Source organism: Delphinus delphis, chromosome 15, assembly GCF_949987515.2.
Source record: "Delphinus delphis chromosome 15, mDelDel1.2, whole genome shotgun sequence".
Classification (NCBI taxonomy): Eukaryota; Metazoa; Chordata; class Mammalia; order Artiodactyla; family Delphinidae; genus Delphinus; species Delphinus delphis.
The window spans coordinates 61,208,541-61,228,745 of NC_082697.1; the positions used below are offsets into that span (position 1 = coordinate 61,208,541).

A 20,205-nucleotide genomic window follows, 5' to 3' on the forward strand; every position below is an offset into this window, starting at 1 on the left:
CAAATCTCAGTTAAGGAATAATAAAAGGGTGGGAGGGGGGCAAAGATTTATTCACAAGCATGCTCACCGCATCAGTAATTGATAAAAGTAGGAAGTATCACCAATGTCCACAAGGTAGCAGTCTATAAAATAGTATCTAATACAGCTGGAAATGTATCTAATACATTTGGAAATGAAGTTTCCAGAGATTTTTTTTAAAGACATGGAGAAATGGAAAAAAGCTTATGAAAATCATACAGTATAGAGTCTCGATTACACTTTTAACACATTATAGACAAGACCGATGGGCAGCACACTAAGATACTAGAAGTGGTTATTGTGGTTATTTTACTTTTATTTTTTATTTATTTATTTTTTTTTTTAGCAGTGCATAGGTACTACTTTTGTAATCAGGAAATAAATTTTAACTGTTAAAGGTGGAGTGGGATAGGGCAGAAGACTCGAGCTAACAACTACTAGACTTGAACTTCACAAGGTTGGGCATCATGTGGCCATTTTGTTTATTGCTTCAGCCCAGAATCGAAAGCAAGGCCAAGCGCATGGTAGGTGTTTGCTCACTTTTGACTACCTGCCATCGGGAGCAGGTTAGAAGACAAGGCTCAGCTCTTTTCATAAAGGTTGAACCTCAAATGGTACCAAACCTAATACAGTCATAAAGTTGTGGTTTTATAAAATAGGCGTGGGACTTTTGACATTAAGCTGGAAACCAAACTGGCTCCAGCCCCAAGTTCGGGACAGGAGTGAAAGCAAACACGAGGGTTTCAGCTTTAACAATTGGCCCCAGCTTCCTCCTGCAAAGAACTGAATAAGGCTGTTATTCCACAAAAGGAAGTTTTATTTCCTTGTGCAGAAAAGACATTTCAAGTCATGCTAGTCAGTCACACTTGGGCGAATCCTTCCCACACAAGAAACGGGGGTAAAGGAGGTACTTTAAGTTGTACTCAGTTTTGGCTAAACAGTAAGCAATCTCCTGGTCACACTTGCACATGAGTTCTTGGCATTTGTCCTCCACTGGTCCTGGAAGAAGTGGGAAAACTGAGGTTAGAGCAGGGACTTGGAGAGACTTGAAGATAAATGCAAGGGAAGCCAGTAAAGCTGGGGACAAGGAAGGGCATAAATTGCATCTGGGTGACACTTTGACAGTTCACCACGTTCTCTCTCTCTCTCTCTCTCTCTCTCTCTCTCTCTCTCTCTCTCTCTCCCCCCATAACTCCCGAGGGAGGTGATATTCAGCCCATTTTACAGAAAAGGAAATTGAAGTTGCCAGGGGAGTGTTTTCATAGAGGAAGTCCAAAGTCCTTATGCCCTTTTAGCTTCTCTTCTGCGTCAGTATTACACTAGTGCATTTAAGGATCCATTTAGATAAGCAGTAGGTGCCTGGGAACCATCCAGGCTGCTTTTTTTCAGAATGCCTTCTCTGCTAGTTCCTAGCTGTGTGGTCTTACCTAAACTTTCTGAGCCAAGTCCTCATGTAGATGGGGGCACCATCCGCTTTGCAGGTTTATTGGGAAGCATGGGTGAGAAAGCCTATGCCCGGCAGGGGCTTGGCCCTACGCGTGTAACTCCATCAATGTTGGTTCTACCTGCATTTCTTTGCCTTTTCTCTCCAGGTCTCTTCCAGATGGTCCTTCAAGAGAACAGTTTGTTCCCATAGCCAACATAATACTCAATGGTGAAAAGCTAAAAGACTTCCCTCTGAAATCTGGAACATGACAAGGATGCCCACTCTTGCCACTTCTATTCAACATAGTATTGGAAGTCCTAGCCACAGCAATCAGACAAGAAAAAGAAATAAAAGGTATCCAAATTGGAAAAGAAGAAGTAAAATGTCATTATATGCACATGACATGATACTGAATAAGAAAATAGTTTGTTTTAGGTAACAATCATATATTCCATCTCTTCCTTCCATCCTGGGCCTACCTTATACAGAGGTGCAAAGGTTGCCACCCAAAGATAAATCTCCTTCTGCCTTGGGAATTCCACTGCTAGAGAGTCATTCCTTTAGGTTGGAAAGACTTTGTGATCTTCAAGTTGTATCTTATTAATTTAGAAGGTATAACAGCTATGGATATGTCATCTGCCTTTGACTGTGGGTTTTTAATTATCCACAAAATGGGGAAAAAAACACCCACTATTAAATCTTGCCAAATTTCTTCCAGAGGCACAGTGAAGCATGAACTCTGGAGGTAGCCAGCTTGGCCATGGATATAGTTCCTTTGGGCACATCACTTCATCCTTCCCAGGCTGTTTCCACAGGGGCCACATGAGGATACTAAAAGTACCTACTTCTAAGGGCTGTTGGGAGAATGAAAAGAGACCAAGTCAGTAAAATCCAGGGCATACAGCAGGTGCTTATGAGCTGCAGCTGACCTCCTTAAGCTGTCAGCTAATCTTTAAAGATCCCCTCTTAAAATGCACAAGTTCCATGGAGATCCTAGCAAGGTGAAGCATGAGACTCAGAAAATTCATCAGCTTCTCTCAGGGCAACACTTGAAGAGCTTGGCAGCACCAGGAGGGGATGGAGCGATGAGTGGGGGAGGGGTGGGGGACGTCAAGCAGGAGGCAGGGGGCCCGGGACCCTCTGTAATGAGCTGAGTTGATTAAAGGTGTTTATCTGCATGACTGCACACAGGGTTTCCCAAACTCAGACCCATAGCAGCTTCAAGATGCTAGCTTTAAATCCCCTTTATTTCTAATAGTAAGTCAATTATTAAATAAATTATGATTTCATTATATTAAATGGTATTAAATTGCATCAAATAAATTCTATCACTGACATAAATGGAAAACCAAAATCTTATACCACAAATATAAGAAACTGACTAAAAAACAAAGAAAGCAAAAACAACAACAAAAACCAATGAAGATAAAGTCCTGATATCAAAGTCTAGTTAAATGCTGTTGCCCACCTGAAAGCTGTGAGCCCCCAAATTGGAGTGTCTTGGTTTAAAGAAAAAGGGAGATTAGCAAGTGTAAGAGAGGTTTACCCTCTCTAGCAGTCAGACTATCGTGCAATTGATACTTCCTCCTTGCCTAATTGGAAAAATTAACAAAGGACTGAGAGGGAAAATCTTTCTCCCTTAAATTCATTTATTAAGCTTCCCAGGGACTTACTTCCCTGGTGGTCCAGTGAGTAAGACACCACGCTCCCAATGCAGGGGGCCCGGGTTTGATCCCTGGTCAGGGAACTAAGATCACAAGCCATGTGGCGCGGCGCGGCCCAGAAAAGAAAAACTGCCTTGGTTATAATTCAGTAAATGGATAACAACAGAAAAAGTCAGGACGATGGGAGCTGGCGTTAACTGTGCAGTTATGCGGAGCCAGGCACTGGGCAAAGAGCTGGCTCTATGGTCCCCATCTCACCCAGTCCTCTCAGGGCAGTGCCATTGGCACCCCAACCTTACAGAGGAAAAATCCAGGAAGGGGTGTGGGGACTGGGCCCCAACTCAGCTCTGCCCGACCCCAGGCCTCCTGGCTTGTCTGCAGGAAGGGAGTAGGGTGTCAACTCGGGGCACTCGCCCACCCTTACAAATTCAAGTTTGTAACAGAGGATTGTTTAATAGAGTTTTTATATATATATATATTAGAGTATAGTTGATTTAGTTAGTTTAGTTAGTTGATCTTGTTAGTTTCAGGTGTACAGCAAGTGACTCAGTTATACATATATCTATTCTTTTAATAGAGTTTTAATGACATGGAAAAGAGCTTATACTTAAGAGGAAAATAAGGGGTACAAAACACACTGCTATGTTTTTTATGTATTATGCACTCAAAAAAGACAAAACACCACCACCACCACCAGAAGGTTAATCAAATGGATGTCTGGGTAGTGTCAATGGAGTTTTATTTCCCACCAAACTTTTACATTTTCTAATTTGAAACTCTTCTACTTTGAGCCATACGGTGCTTTCATCGTGGAAAAAGCAATCTCAATTAACCAAATTTGAAGGGCAGCTATTTCAAAGTTTAGTTTACATTATTTGTTAGACTTAAAATACCTATACCACTCAGTGCCGAAAGGAGGTGGCTTGTGGGGACTTTGGTGGCCTTCCTCCTCCCTAATCTCTACCAGGTCTCCCTTTAGCCCCTCCCCAGCCTCTACAATAAACATCATTTACATTTTTTAAATGCTCCTGCCGAGTAAATACCCATCCAGGACAAGTTCTCTAACCCCCTTTCAGGCTGCTCTCCAGTCCTTTCTACATATAAATTCTAAGGGCACCTCAGATACACCATTTGACCCAACAGTTCTAGGACTCCATGCTATAAAACCCTCTCACAAGTGCACAAAGACTTAGGAACAGCCATGGTCTCTGCAAAATAAAGTACATTCGTGTCACTGGCCATTCTCAGTTGGGGCCCCCGGGGGGCATTTGGCAGTGTGCGGAGACATCTTTGGTTGTCACGTGGGGGATTGGGGGTGCTACTGGCATCTGGTTGGTTAGAGGCCAGGGACGCCGCTAAACTCTGCGATGCCCAGGACGGCCCCCTCACTGGAGAATTTCCAGCCCCAAATGTCCAAAGTGTCAAGATGGAGACACTCTGCCATAGGTGATGTCTGGCTTTAAAAGAATGAGGCTGACCTAGATGTTCCAAGATGTCCAAGACACTATATTAAGTGGAAAAAAAAAAAATATATACATAGTGTGATCTGATTTTTGCTATTGTTTGTTTACACATGCACAAATCTGGAGGAAAAGATGCCAAACTTAACAGAAGCTAGTTAACTCTGGTGGATGGAGTGTAACTTTCTACATTACAGTGTTTCTGGAATGTTTTAATTTTTCACAAGAAAGGTGGATTAGGTTTGAATCAGAAAAAGCATGTGGATAAATGGATGGATAGACAGATGGACAGATGAACAGATAGATAGATAAAAATAATATGTAAAAATTGGTAAATGAACCAGCTGGTGCAGGAGCCAGCCCTTCTGCCTGTAAAATTTCCAGGGGCCGCTGCACAACAGAGACACGTACACCCTCGGAGCAACGGGACCTGGTGGGGTAGGGATTTCTGAGGAAAGAGCCATTGAAGCTCCAGGGTTGCAACCGGAGGACAGCTGTCTAAGGACAGGGTGACTCGCATGAACACTCCAGCCAGTTCCCCTTCCCTCCCCCATCCATGAGCGAGTCCCTCAGCTCCACCTTCCAGCCAAATATGTCCAGAAGCCCCCCTTCCACCATCTCCACTGCCACCACCTGCCCAAGCCACCTCTCACCCAGATCCCTGGGACAGTTTCATACAGGTGCCTGGCTTCCACCCTTGCTCCCTCCAGCATATGTTCTATGCAGCAGCCAAAAATGCAGTACGGTTAAAATGCAGATCGGATCATGTCCCTCCTCTGCTCAAAACCCTCCCTGGCTCTCCATCTCCCTCAAAGGAAAGCCTCCAACGGCCTGGGGGATCTGGCCCTCATCATTCTATTATCACCTACTACTCTCTCCCTGGGTGACTCTACTCCAGCCTCATCCTCCTCAAACCACCCAGACATTCATCCCTACTTCAGGGCCTTTGCACTGGCTGTTCCCACCACCTCTTCCCACGACTCCTTCATTCCCCAAGTCTCTGCTTCAATGGCATCTTGTCAGTGAGACCTTCTCTGACCCCTGAGCATTCTGGGGTGAGGATACATTTTTACTGAGGCAAAATTCCCATAACAAAATTTACCACTTTAAAGTGACAAGTCAGTGGTATTCAGTACATTCACAATGTTCTGCCACCATCCCCTCTATCTAGTTCCAAAACATTTTTATCAGACCAAAAGAAACCCCATATTTATTAAGTCACTCCCCAATTCCACTCTCCGGAGTCCCTGGTAACCACAAATATGCCTTCTGTCTGTGGATTTCCCTAGTCTGGACATTTCATATACATGGAATCATACAATGGGTGACCTTTTGTGTCTGGCTTTTTTTTACTGAGCTTCACGTTTTCAAGGTTCATCTATGTTGTAGTTGGTATAATACTTCACTGCTTTCTCTTCCGACACAGCACTTGTAAAAACAATTGGCACAGACGCTATTTACTGCTCTCCTCTTTTTAGACTACAGAGCCTTGCTTCTCTGTTTTGCCCAAAACCTAGGAGGGAGCCTGGCACTGAGTAGATTCTCAATAATAATTTTTGGGAGAATACAGAAAAGCCATACATTGTTTCTGATTCTTATACAAACCCAACACCAGAGTTTTATTATTCCCATTTTACAGATGAGGAAAGTGAGGCTCAGAGGGATTTAGTAACTTATCCAAGGCCACAGAGCTGACCCAATGCCTATGCCTCCTTTGTGCTCCCACCCTTTTCCCTGAGCAAGAAAGATCCTTTCAAAAGCAAGCCTGGGTCTCACTGCTCCATGGCCTCAGGAGCCCAACAGCTTCATGTTATTCAAGAATAATAAAAACTGAAGAGGAAACCTAGTTCCCAAGGGTTAAGTTTAAAATAAAGCCCTGCCAGTAAATATTATTATATGCTTAACATTGAAAAAATATATATTTAAGTCAGGCCCATAAATGGAAAATGGGCCACACCTATAATTAAGCAAACAACTATGTTCAGAATGTTTCTAAACAGAATAAGAATATTTTTAGCAAAAAAAAATGCATAATAGATATTTTGGTTCTCTTCGTTTGGTTCAGGGAGGGCAGTTCTGCAAACAGTCACAGACTCCACCAGCAGACACACCAATAAATATTTTACAAACATCATTTTTACATGGTTTGTAAAAATGATTGAAGGAAGAAGAGAAAGGTCTTTAACACATTTCCCATTCAAGGCCCACTTCTCCTCTCCACCCATAGTGGAAGGGGGCAGTTTGGGGACAGGGAATATGCCCAGAAGTGGGCTTATCACCACTATGTTAAGCAAGTCACTTCTTTCCCTGGGCTTCATTTTCCCCAATTCTAAGTGAGAGGGTTGGATGAGATGATGTCTGGGGCGTTTTCAGTCCTTGATGTTATGTCTCCATATTAATTCAGTTTTGCTCTGTGCCAACTCCTAATTCAGACTCAGAGGATACAGCTGCGAATCCATGCATATCTAAGAACATCTTTCTACGTAACCCTTAGGATAGCCTCCTTCCCTCTAGAGGAGAACAAGTCTGCAGAAGCTGGGGTTTTAGTGGAGAATCACACCAGATCCTCAGTTCTCTCAGGTGGAGGTAGTGGGGGTCAGAGAGAGGTTCAGATGAGGATGAGGGATGGAGAAGACGGTAGGGAAGAAAGTGACAACTTCCATCCAATTTGGTTATCACGTTATAAAACTTCTTCCATCTTTGCAACACCCATCTTCCAGGTAAGGAAACAGGCTCAGAGACATCACTGATCTAAGAGCCAAATGATTTTCAACAAGAGTACCAAGACTGGGCTTCCCTGGTGGCGCAGTGGTTAAGAATCCGCCTGCCAATGCAGGGGACACAGGTTCAAGCCCTGGCCCAGGAAGATCCCACTTGCCGCGGAGCAACTAAGCCCATGCGCCACAACAACTGAGCCTGCGCTCTAGAGCCCACGAGCCACAACTACTGAAGCCCGGGCACCTAGAGCCTGTGCTCTGCAACTAGAGAAGCCACGACAATGAGAAGCCTGCGCACCGCAACAAAGAGTAGCCCCCACTCACCGCAACTAGAGAAAGCCCGCGGGCAGCAATGAAGACCCAATGCAGCCATAAATAAATAAACAAACAAATAAATAAATAAAATGATATGGAGCAAGTTAACAATAGTTTTTAAAAAAAAGAAGTGGCCGGTCATGTAAAATGTACAGTGATATCAGGTTATGTTATAATTATCCTCATTAAATACACGCTGCTTGTGGTTAAAGATAGATGATAGATAGGTAGATAGATAGACAGATAAACAGATAGATAGATAATGAAGAATTTTTTTAAGGCCAGAATTAAATTTAGGAATAGAATGGTTTTTGAATAACGTTATAAGCCAGAAACCTACTCTCTTGGTTAAAAAGGACCAGCAAGTGACCCAGGGATGTTTCAGCTAACGTAACACTGAACTGAGACTTTCTCCTAATTTCACAAAATTAGAAGGATTAAAAGAAAATTGAAAGAGAAATTACTTTCTTTTGGGGGGTTCAGGGTTACACAGAACTGTCTTCTTGTCCTTCCCCAAATCCTGGGCTCAGTGAAATAGTGCCTGGTCATCTTCACCGGAGGTTCTGTGTTGGGTCATTTCTTCACCAGACATTAATGACATCTACTAGGCATGAAGCACAGTGACACTGTCACTTCATCCTTACAATAGGCCGGCTTGATTTCCGCCCCCAGTTTACCAATGAGGAAACTGAGGCCCTGAGAGATCAAGGCTTGGCAACGTCACAGAATCTGAATCATGGACTAAGCTGTTGGCCAGAGGCCAGGGTTTGCAAACTCAGACATCCCCTGGGGCAGGCAGTGCTAATGAGCGAAGCAAAGGGGATATATCAGACCCAGGTGTACTCTTCATTTTGACAAATAAATGGGCTCACCATTCCCATTTTTCTTGAAGCATTCAGCCTTTTGACCTACCTTCTGTTTTCCTGGGTCTGATAGAAATATTCCTTTTCCATAACAAAATCAACAGCACAGGAGAAATGAGCTATAGTAATTGACACTTGGCCTCAATGTCAGGCAGACAATAGGGCACAGTGGAGACTGGGGCAGATGGGGAGAGATGGGCCCTGCCTATACTTGGAAGTCCCTCTATGCTCCAGCCAGTGGTTGCTACCGGGTCTGATGCTGGGAACTCACCACACAGGATGTGCTGATTGACACACTGCCAGGAATAGCGCTCCATCTTGGGACTGCAGCCAGCAACCTCGGCACGTTTGTAGCAGCAGTCGTGGGAATGACAGCACCTGTGGGTGGCAGACAGGCAGACCGCCGGGTGGGTGAAGGCAGGGATGCTCTCTTGGCCATCCTCCTGTGCCAGGACTTCGGGTGAGTGAGGACCCACAGGGTGACAGCATCTTCTGGTCCAAGCCTTCTCCCTGAGAATCCCCATCTTGGGAAATAATTCCACCGACCTCAGTGTGTCCTGCGCTGCCTCCATCCCTCTGCCACACTCGAGCCTGGCCCCTGCCTGCCTCACTCTCTGAGTCGACGAGCTCCAGCCACAGTGGTCTCTTCTCTGTTCCTGGAGCGAGCCACACCCTCCCCATCTCCTGACTTTGCCCACACTCTGCCCCCTGCCTGGGAGAACTTCATGCCCCCTCTTCCTGCTCTAGGTCTCAGCCTGAGTACCCGCCCCACCCCCAGGATGCCATCCAGATCCCACATCTCCCCAGGCTCTGACAGTCTCCTGATCACACCCTCTCCTAAGCCCAGGTTCCTTCCCTCCGGGCAGGTTTTTGATGAGACCCTAATTAGGGAGAAGACTGATTAGCAGCTGTCCTCCCTGACCAAGACCTCTATGAGGGCGGGGCCATTTCTGTCCTGCTCCCCACGGTGTCACTGGTGTCCAGCCTGCCACGTAAGAGCACCTCGAAAGCAATAGTAATGATAATAATAACATACAAATTCCCTGAGAAACACCCACCAATGTCTGTAAACTTGTCCATCGTGCAATCATCCACTGCTCTTGCTTCCATCCAGCCAGCAGCCCCACCCTGCGCTGACCCCTCAGTAGGGTCTGGCAGGGAGACGTCAGCCAGATTCCACTCTGCCCTCAAGGAGCTCCCAGTCTGGCGGGGAGAGGCAGACAAGCCACCAGGTGCCACGTGTGTGGCGAGAAGTGCTGGGATGTGCGGTTAGGAGAGGGGCTTCTGGGAGCCAGAGAAGTGCCAGGCCCAGCTGGGCTTCAGGGAAGGCTTCCTAGAGGAGGTGAGGCCTGGGCTGCACCTGGAAAGATGTGCAGGAACTAGACAGCCAGAGTGTGGGAGGGAGGGCAGGGCCCATGGCAGGAGCCTCCAAGGCACGAGGCTGGATAAAGATCTGTCAGTGACAGCTACATCCTCCGAGCTGGGAAGAGACAGTCACATTCCACGCCCCTGCCCCCCACCAGCACTAAGTGGAAATGGTGAGTGGCTGTGTCTCTTTAAGCCTCAGGGACCTCATCTGTAAAACGAGGATCACCATCATACCTGCCTCCTCGGATGGCCGTGGCCCTGAGGGCAAATGAAAGGAAGTCATGGCAAGATCCAAGCCCGCAGCCTCGCACAGAACAGGCCCTTCTCACACAGCAGCAGAGGGCAGTGATGGGGGCGTGAATCTAGCCAGGCTGCCTGGGTTCAAATCCCAGTTCCCACCCCTCACTCTCTATGTGGCCCCAGGCAAGTTGATCTCTCTGTGCCTCACTTTCCTCATCTCTGAAATGGGGGTTTGTGAGGGCTCGAAGGGGTTCTCAGAACAGTTCTGATGCATAATAAGTCTGATCAATGACGTGCAATTTTTTTCAGCTAACATAATCAATCACTCCATGGCCAGACGGTGGGGGGGGCAGCTGGCACCACAGTTTGGCCTCATTGGCCGTGTTGCCCAGGATGCCCTCTGCCTGCAAGTAGTACCGCGTGCTGGGATCTTCCTAGCCCAAACCCCAACCTCGTTTTTGGGTATTTCCTCATAGGTGATATTTCCTTCCTGACCCCAGGGGGTGGAACCTTCTGGCCCCAGCATGCACTCACCAGTCAATGGCATCCCTGGGCTGGCCATGGCCACCCAGGCCACAATAGCAGCCGTAGTTCATGTAGGCCATGGCGGTGCGGATGCCAGCACAGTGCACAGTCCCTGCCAGTTCTATGAGCCCACGTCGGTGCACATGTGACCTCTGGGAAGCTGGGGTGGGTAGGGGGAGACAAATGTTAGAGGCTGCAGGTGGGGGCTGCCCTGGCTCTGGGGAAGGGCAGCAGCCTGAAAAGGGCCTGGATGACTGTCTCAGTTTGAATCCTGCTTCTTATTCCTAGCTGTGTGACCTTGGACAGCTCAACCTCTCTGTGCCTTGGTTTCCTCATCTGTGAAGCAGGGGAATAAGGGGATCTCACTCCCAGGAATGGAATGAGATCATGCATGTAAAGCACCCGGCACACAATGAGCTCTAACTATTGTTATCAATACCTTCAAGGCAGCCATGAAGGAGAAAACAGGTCACAGAGCCACAGCATCTGAAACAACTCACACCTCTGGGCCTTTGCACAGGCTGTTCCCTCTTCCTGGAATGCCCTGATCCCCAATCCTTTGCCCTTATCAACTCCAGACAGAGTCAGATTGCAAGTCGCACATCAAACGTCTGTCCAGTTGCCCGTGCTGGGCACTGGACATCAGAAGTGAGCTGAACAGAGTCCCTGCCATCAAGGCGGGCTCCTTTGCGGGGGCTTCCCTCTCCCTGGGTCTCCACTGCCCCCACCACCGCCCTCCAGACTCTGGCTCAGGGCCCTTTGCATCTCTTATTTTCACTGCCCGGCACAGCTTCCTCCCACACGGGGAGGCCCTGCGGCCACATCCCAGCCATTTTTCTGGATCCCCCATGTGGCTGTGACACATAGCAGTACATAGTTGGTGCGACTGGAACCCCTGCATCTCACATGGAAGAAAGAGGAGGCCCAGGTGGGAAGGACAACCCTAAAGTCACACAGCCCACAAGAACCTGACCTGACTGGGGGTTTCTGACTCCCAATCCAGTGCTCCTTCCTCCTTGCCCAAGGAGGAAGGGAGCCCTGCCAGGGTGACAGAGCTTAGGGGCATCAAGGGGTCCACTGCTCGGGGTAAGGGGCCTCCAAACCTGCTGTGAGCTGGGCATCAGAGAATCCCAGAGCCACTCCTTCTTCTGGTGAGGGCCATGAGTCCACTCTGGCGCTTAGTCAAAATACACAATCAGCCACAGTAAGGAGATGCTATCACTGGGACCTCGCCCTGCACCGGGCACTGTGCTCCCCAATTTATAGGCGACATCTGTTGTCAACTTCCTTGTCTCACAGGTGGCTATTCTCCCACTTACAGATGGAGAGACTGAGGCTACGAGAAGCAAAAGGACCCATCCCAGGTCTCAGAGCTGGTGAGCTGGTGAGCAGAAACTCGTGCCCAGGTCGGCCTGATTCCTGGGAACCCGCTCTCTGCCCACTGCTCCAGGACTGAGGATCCAGAGGAGATTTTTGCATTGCCTTTAATCATCATGTCTGTTTCAAGTCTTTTATCTGGAACAAGAATTTATCATGCTGACTTTTTTGAAGAGTCCAAACCAAAATTCAATTCAATTCAATTCAATTTTTTTTTTTTTTTTTTTTTTTTTTGGCTGTGCCGCGTGGCTTGCGGGATCTTAGTTCCCCGATTGGGGATAAAAGTGGTGTCCCCAGCGATGGAAACTTGGTGTCCTAACCACTGGACCACCAGAGAATTCCCTCAATTTTGTTTTTTTCTCAGTGGGAAAAGCAGCATATTCGTATAGGGGACTGGAGATAAGTTAAATAGAAACAAAATGTAAAAACGAGTTTAGAGTTAAAAGCTTTGCCTTCCTCTCTGGATGACCCGTCCTCCTCTCACAGGACTTCCTGAGTGCTGCCCCCAGTTGCCCACACCTCTGCTTGAAACCTCCCCAGGCTCCCGTCCCCCTCCAGGTAAAGCTCAGGGTCCTCACTGATCAGAGGCCCTGAAGGAGCTGACCCTCCCCCCGCTCCAGCACCCTCTCTCAACGTGCCCCACATGGACCCCACTCATCATGTCCTGTTCCTCCAGTTAAACTGCCTGTCACATACACCCCACGCTGCAAGTGCCCTCACCCCATCCTCACCCAGCTCACCCATCACCTCCTTCTAGAATCTGCTTCACCCCCATGTGACCACAGGGGACCTTGTCACGCTGTGCCACTGTCTGCTCATGGGCATGACCCTTCAGCCTGGACAGATCTCTGCTGCAGGCAGCTCCGGATCCCCTGGCATGCAGTGGGCTTTCAGAAAAGCTTCCTGGACCCCTGGATCCACCAAGCCCCATGGAACACTCCCAGTCTAAGCACATCTGGGGACTTCCCTGGCGGTCCAGTGGTTAAGACTCTGTGCTGCCACTGCAGGGGCGTGGGTTCCATCCCTGGTCGGGGAACTAAGATCCTGCGTGCCACGTGGTGCAGCCAAAAATAAATAAAATGAAATAAAAACTTGAAAAAGAAATAAGCACATCTGACAGGACCCCAGTTCCAAACCCACACCCTAAAGCTGTCCCCAGAGGTCTCCCCACCCTGACCTGACCCACCCTCTGGCATCTCAGGGTCCTGGACTCAGCCCTAGGGAGAACCCAGGCATGGGTGGACACCCAGCACTGGATTTGTAACCAAGGCAAACACTCCCTCCATGCCAGCTGAGGTGGGGCAGGTCATTCTGGGGGCTGTTTGCTGTGTCTGCCCACAACAGCCTCTGCTGGGAATGCCAAGGCCGTCCAGGCTTCCTGTGGGTCTGAGGGTGTGTGTGTGTTTGTGTGTGTGTGCTTCTCTCTGTATGTGTGTCCATATGGGGCTGTCTCGGTATCCCTGAGTGTGGGTGTGTGGGTGTGTGCGTTTCCCTTGCGGTGTCTTTGCCTGTGTCTGTGTGTGAGCCTGTCCGTGAGCCCAGCACCTGAGTGCCCAGATGAGGCTGGGGGCGTCCTGTGCCTGTGTGTCTCTGTGCTTGTGGCGTCTGCACATGTCCCTGTGGGTAATATGCCAAGGGGACCTATCCGAGGGTGACGTCTGGGGTGGTTGAGAAGGGGACATTGCGTTCTTCCCCGACCCCAGGTAGGGCTGGGCCCCTTCTTCCCCTGCTCCTTTCAGCCTCTCGTGTCCCCCTGGTGGTCCTACTGCAGACCCCAGGGACAGGTGGAGTGAAGGCTCAGTTCACGGGGCACCAGGCCAGGTGGATGGGGAGGTCTGGTCACTGGAGAGGGTGCCAGTGAGTGGAGAGGGTTTTGGGGGAGGACACTGAGGCCCTGGGGGAGGACTGGGCTAGTTCTGGGTCCCTGGAAGCTGTGAATGAGGGGCTCTAGGGGAGGACAGGGGTGACAGTGCGGGGGGACAGGGCTCCCACGAAGCTGGGAAGCAACGTGTGGGTGGACCACAGAAAGTAGGGCTGGGGGCTGTAGGGCTCCTGGATCCCCTGGGAGGGCTGGGGAGGCAGGGCTCCTGGCACCCTGGGAAGGACTGGAGGAGCCCCAGGAACTCCTGGGTCCTTGGAGGGGGCCCATCCCTCACTCACCTGAGCTGAGCCCGAGTCCGGGTCCCAGTAGCAGCAGCAGCGACAGCCCTACTGGCGGGCACAAAGACAGTGGACCCATCGGAGGGTGGCAGGAGTGGGGCGGTCTGTTGGGCCAGTGTAGTCACCGAGCCCGGCCGAACCCCCTCCCCGAGGCCCCGCCCCCGGTCTCTCTCGCGCGCGGGCCCGGGCGGAGCCACCAGGGGCGGCACGTGGGGCGGTGCTGGGAGGCCGTCGGGGCCTCTGCATCTTGATCACGAAAGGGGGCCGGGCCCGCGGGGCGAATTCGGCCCCGGGATGTCTCGGATTGGGGATTGCGGAGAATTACGGAGGAAAGGAGTTTAGCACAGGTCGGGTCGCGAAGCAAATGCGAGGTACTCTGTTCGTATTATCATCACCTGCGGGCAGCTCCCAGCGCTCACCTGGGCGTCCGACGAGAGGAGACTTGGGGGAGGGGAAGGGACTGGAACGCTCTTTAAAACTTTAAATGTGGGAAGCCTGGCGTCCCTGATTCCCCTGAAACCAGCTCTCCCGAGGGGGGCAAAGACCTGCTCAACGTCACAGAGTGAGTTCTGGTAAAAGAGCACCAGTGGTGGGAAAGGGGAGTGAAGCTGCAGCTGTGTCTGAGCAAGCCCCCCACTCCACTCCCTCCCTCCCCTTCTCAGGCTCTTCATCTGGTCGAGGGCAACAAGGCCTCTGAGGGCCCTTGTGAGGCCGGGAAGAGGTACACAGTAGGTGCTCAGTATCAAAAAGAGATGACAGTCGTGGCACACATCTGTCCCCCTTTGTCCCTGGTGCTAGCCCTACCCAATTAGTCATAACTACTTCTGAGAGTGGAACCCTGGACCCCTCCCCATCCCCACTGCCAAGCCCTCCTAAAGATACTGGCACCTAAGGTGACGTCACATCTCACCTGCTACAGTGTGCTAAGGGCATCCAGTGCATGATCTTATCACAACCTCAGACCCCTGGTGTCCCCATCTTCACAGGAAGAAACTGAGGCTCAGAGAAGCTAAGAACCAAGAAGCAGGGGAAGCCAGACTCAAATTCATTTCTACATGGTGCCAAACTCCTGTCTGCCTCCTATGAAAGCCTGCGGCATCAGGGCATCCATGTGCCACACTCTGAGGTTACTCTCTCCTCACGGGAGTGAGCTCCTCAAGGCAAGACCTAGGTCTCTCCTCTTGAACGCCCAGCACTGGCTTGCCTGGCACAAAACAGGTATCCAATTAAGGCTTGTCCAAACAGCTTATGGGTTTCAGACTCTCCAAAACATGGGGTAAAAACCATTTTCTTTCTTCTGAAGGTCTCCATGGGCAACAAGGGATAAATTATCCCACATAAATCTAGGGAGAAAGACTTTTTTTTATGAATCAGAAAAGCAATTTAGTGTCAATAATGTATTAACCCGGGGACTTCCCTGGTGGCACAGTGGTTAAGAATCCTCCTGCCAATGCAGCAGACATGGGTTCGATCCCTGGTCCGGGAAGATCCCACATGCTGCAGAGCAACTAAGCCCGTGCGTCACAACTACTGAGCCTGTGCTCTAGAGCCCACGAGCCACAACTACTGAGCCTGCATGCCACAACTACTGAAGCCTGCACGCCTAGAGCCCGTGCTCCGCAACAAGAGAAGCCACCGCAATGAGAAACCCACATACCACAACGAAGAGTAGACCCCACTTGCCACAACTAGAGAAAGCCCGTGCGCAGCAACGAAGACCCAAAACAGCCAAAAATAAATAAATTTTTTAAAAATGTATTAATCCGGTTGATGAAGAGTCCATACCTCGCACTGCCCTCCTTCAAATGTGAAGATGCTGCTGTGTCTGTCTCACCTCTGCAAGGCTTTGTGCCTGAGATCCTCTTCTGGTTTAGGGAGAAAGATTTTTGCTTTCAGGAAGTTCCCAATCACTATGCATGGAGGAAAACTCATTTATACTGATGTGTTCATTATAATTAAGAAGTCAGGAAATCTGTTCGCAATATTGGAACTTTTGTACCCCAAACTACTGTTTTAACTGGTTATCCTCAATCATCTGCAAAGCTCATTTATGCAGAATAATTTGTTCCCAAATATGTTAAATAATTGGAGCATTGAGACCATCACCAAATATACTAATGACCTACTCTCTCCTTAATTAACATATTTAAAATAACCTAAATTATAAGTCTGGTCCAGAGGGGCCTCCGTTGAATGTGCTGAGAGATGAGGGGAAATGACACAATGCGAATGGAGCCAAAGCACCTCACTTGCTAAGGGTGAGTTAAGCATATCAGTTAACTGTGTCCTAGTGTTGGTCTCAGTCTAACTACATCTTCAGTTTTCATCCTGGTCTATGACAAAAGGTTGCTACAATGTTTGGTGAGTAAAATGATTTCTTCTAGGTGATCGAAGTGGGTGCTCTTCTATGATTAGAAGATAAAATAACTCTATGCATACAGTGGAGCATGTGAATCTATGCACATGCTCCAGCTTTTGAGACCACAAATAATAGAGCAGTGAATCCTGATACAGACCAGCACACCCTTTAACCCAGCAACTCATTTCTAGAAATAGCTCTAAGAAAATAAACTCCTCAGACAAGATTTATACACAAAGTTGATCCTTAACAAAGAGCAAAAACCTAGAAACACCCTAAATATACAACAATTAAAAGGTAGTTAAATTATGAGATTTTCATATGGTAAAATATGCATTCATTCTAATATAGAGTGTTTTTGAAGAATATTTAATGGTCATTTTAAAATACTTTAAAAAGTAGAAATTTACAGTGTAATACTGCCTTTATACTTACAGATCATACAACAGAGAGAGAGCCATATATAGACATATCTATATGCATATACCCACTACACATGCTTACATGGGGCTGTCTCTGGAACAAGCAGAAGAGTGAAGAAGAGAAATCTGGAAAATGAACGAAGCATATCGAAATGGTTACTGGTTATCTTCTGTTGGTGCAATTGCACGATTCTTATTTTTATCTTTGTATCTTTATTTTCCAAATTTCTATGAGAACCTAAACTCTTGTGATTCAGAGAAAAAAATTAAAATTAAAACAAAATCAGATTAATAAACTGTAATTCAAGAAAGCTTGTCTATTGAAAAATTATCTTGATATTATTCTGAAAACTCAGAGACACAGATATAAGGATAAAGATACCCATCCATTTTGGGTTTCTGTTTTGCGGTTTTTGAAAAAACTTTATATCCCTGTGGTTACCAGGGGCTGCGGGAAAGAAGAGGGGAGTTGTTGTTTAATGAGTACAGAGTAAAACAATATGCATTTACCTCTTGATTCAGGAATCCCATTCTAAGAATCTGTCACAAAAATATATTGGCAAAAAAATGAAATGGCATATGCTCAAGGCTATTCATTTTAACAGTTTTATAACAGCAAAGTAATGGAAAAAACATAAATGCCTATCAATAGGGGAATAAATAGGGTACAACCTTACAATTTTAATAAGTTTTCATCAGAAACAGTACAGCTTCTTAATTGAAGTAGAGTTAATATACAATATTATGTAAGTTACAGGTGTGTAATATAGTGATTCACAATTTTTAAAGATTATACTTTATAGTTATTATAAAATATTGGCTATATTCTCATATCGTACAATATATACTTGTAGATTATTTTATACATAATAATTTATACCTCTTAATCCCCTATCCCTATATTGCCCCTCCCCCCTTCCCTCTCCCCACTGGTAACCACCAGTTTGTTCTCCATATCTGTGAGTCTGTTTCTTTTTTGTTATATTCACTAGTTTATTGTATTTTTTAGATTCCACATATAAGTGATATCATACAGATCCCGAATAGCCAAAACAACCTTGAGAGAGAAGAACAGAGCTGAAGGAATTATGCTCCCTGACTTGACTATGCTTCAAAGCTACAGTAATCAAAACAGCATGGTACTGGCACAAAAGCAGATACATAGATCAATGGAACAGAATAGAGAGCCCAGAAATAAACCCATGCACTCATGGTCAATTATTCTACAACAAAGGAGACAAGAATATGCAATGGAGAAAAGACAGTCTCTTTAATAAATAGTGCTCTGGAAAACAGTACAGATACCTGTAAAGGAATGAAATTAGAGCATTCTCTAAGACCATATACAAAAATAAACTCAAAATGGATTAAATACCTAAATTAAAACTGAAAACCACAAACCTCCTAGAGGAAAACACAGGCAGAACACTCTTTGACATAAATCGTAGCAATATCCTTTTGGATCTGTCTCCTAAAGCAATAAGGAGCAATAAGGAAATAAAACCAAAAATAAGCAAATGGGACCTAATTAAACTTAAAAGCTTTTGCACAGCAAAGGAAATCGTCAACAAAACAAAATGACAACATACTGAATGGGAGAAAATATTTGCAAATTATATGACCAATAAGGGGCTAATATTCAACATATGTAAACAGCTCATACAACTCAACATCAAAAAACAAACAACCTGATTTTAAAATGGGCAGAAGAGGGCTTCCCTGGTGGCACAGTGGTTGAGAGTCCGCCTGCCGATGCAGGGGACACGGGTTCGTGCCCCAGTCCGGGAAGATCCCACATGCCGCAGAGCAGCTAGGCCCGTGAGGCATGGCCGCTGAGCCTGCGCGTCCCGAGCCTGTACTCCGCAACGGGAGAGGCCACAACAGTGAGAGGCCCGTGTACCGCAAAAATAAAATAAAATAAAAATAAAAAGCAGCCCAAAAAGCTTAACAAACACCTCACCAAAGAAGATATACAGATGGCAAAGAAGCATGTGAAAAGATGCACCACATTATATGTCATCAGGGAAATGCAAATTAATACAACAATGCAGTACTATTACACACCTATTAGAATGGCCAAAATCCAGAACACTGACAACACCAAATGCTGGCAAGGATGTGCAGCAACAGGAATTCTCATACATTGCTAACAGGAATGCAAAATGGTACAGCCTCTTTGGAAGACAGTTCAGCAATTTCTTACCAAACTAGACATACTCTTACCATAAGATCCAGCAATTACACCCCTTGGTATTTACTCAAAGGAGATGAAAGTTTCTGTGCACACAAAAACTTGCACATGATGTTCGTAGCAGCTTTAACCATAACTGCCAAAACTTGGAGGCAACCAATATGTCTTCCAGTAGGTAAACTGATAAACTGTGGTACATCTAGACAATGGAATATTACTCAGTGCTAAAATGAAACGAGGTATCAAGCCAAGGAAAGCCATGGAAGAACCATAGTGCATACTACTAAGTGAAAGAAGCCAATCTGAAAAGGCTACATACCATATGATTCCAACTATATGATATTCTGAAAAAGGCAAAGCTATGGAAACAACAAAATGATCCATGGTTGCAGGGACTGGGGGGAGATGAATAGGCAGAGCATGGAGGACTTTAGGGCAGTGAAAATACTCACAGTAAGTTAAATACTCACAGTAAGTTAAACAGTAAGTTAAAACAGAGCCAATTAGATCTTTAAATTTACTTGGTTGAACTTTGTTTTTTACAGGTATTATAATGATGGATATATGTTGTTATACTTTTGTCCAAACCCATAGAATGTACAACACCAACAGTGAACCCTAAGGTAAACTATGGACTTTGAATGATTATGATGTATCAATGTAAGTCCATCTTTGGTTAAAAAAAAAAGTACCATTTGGGAATTCCCTGGCGGTCCAATTGTCAGGACTTGGGCGTTTTCACTGTGGGGGCCCGGGTTTGATCCCTGGGGATCGGGTTTGGGAACTAACCGTGTGATGTGGCCAAAAGAAAAAAAAAAAGTATCATTCTGGTAGGTGATGTTACTAACGGGGGAGGCTACCCATGTGCAAGGGCAGGAGGTATTTGGGAAATCTCTGTACCTTCCTCTCGATTTTGTTATAAACCTAAAACTGCTTTTTAAAAATGAAGTCTTTTTAAAAAATTCTACTTCAGTTTAAAGCTCCACTCTCATAAAGGATGTAAGGCTTTCCCTCTCACCCATTTTACAGGTCAGAGCTGAAATGGAGGGGGCAGGACATCATCTAGGGTCTTCATAGAGAGGTGCATGAACCATAGGGAA

The 20,205-nt window shown here is 46.8% G+C and overlaps 1 protein-coding gene across 1 annotated transcript; it reads right to left on the reverse strand.

Annotated features, from left to right (window-relative positions):
• Positions 1-874: 874 nt before the first annotated feature.
• Positions 875-14,212, reverse strand: LOC132437674 (group 10 secretory phospholipase A2-like). Its single transcript, XM_060031006.1, has 4 exons — positions 14,134-14,212; positions 10,606-10,756; positions 8,735-8,841; positions 875-1,017 (listed from the first exon to the last, which is right to left on the reverse strand). Exons 1-4 carry the CDS (start codon positions 14,210-14,212, stop codon positions 875-877), a joined length of 480 nt encoding a protein of 159 aa, XP_059886989.1.
• Between the last annotated feature and the right edge of the window lie 5,993 nt (positions 14,213-20,205).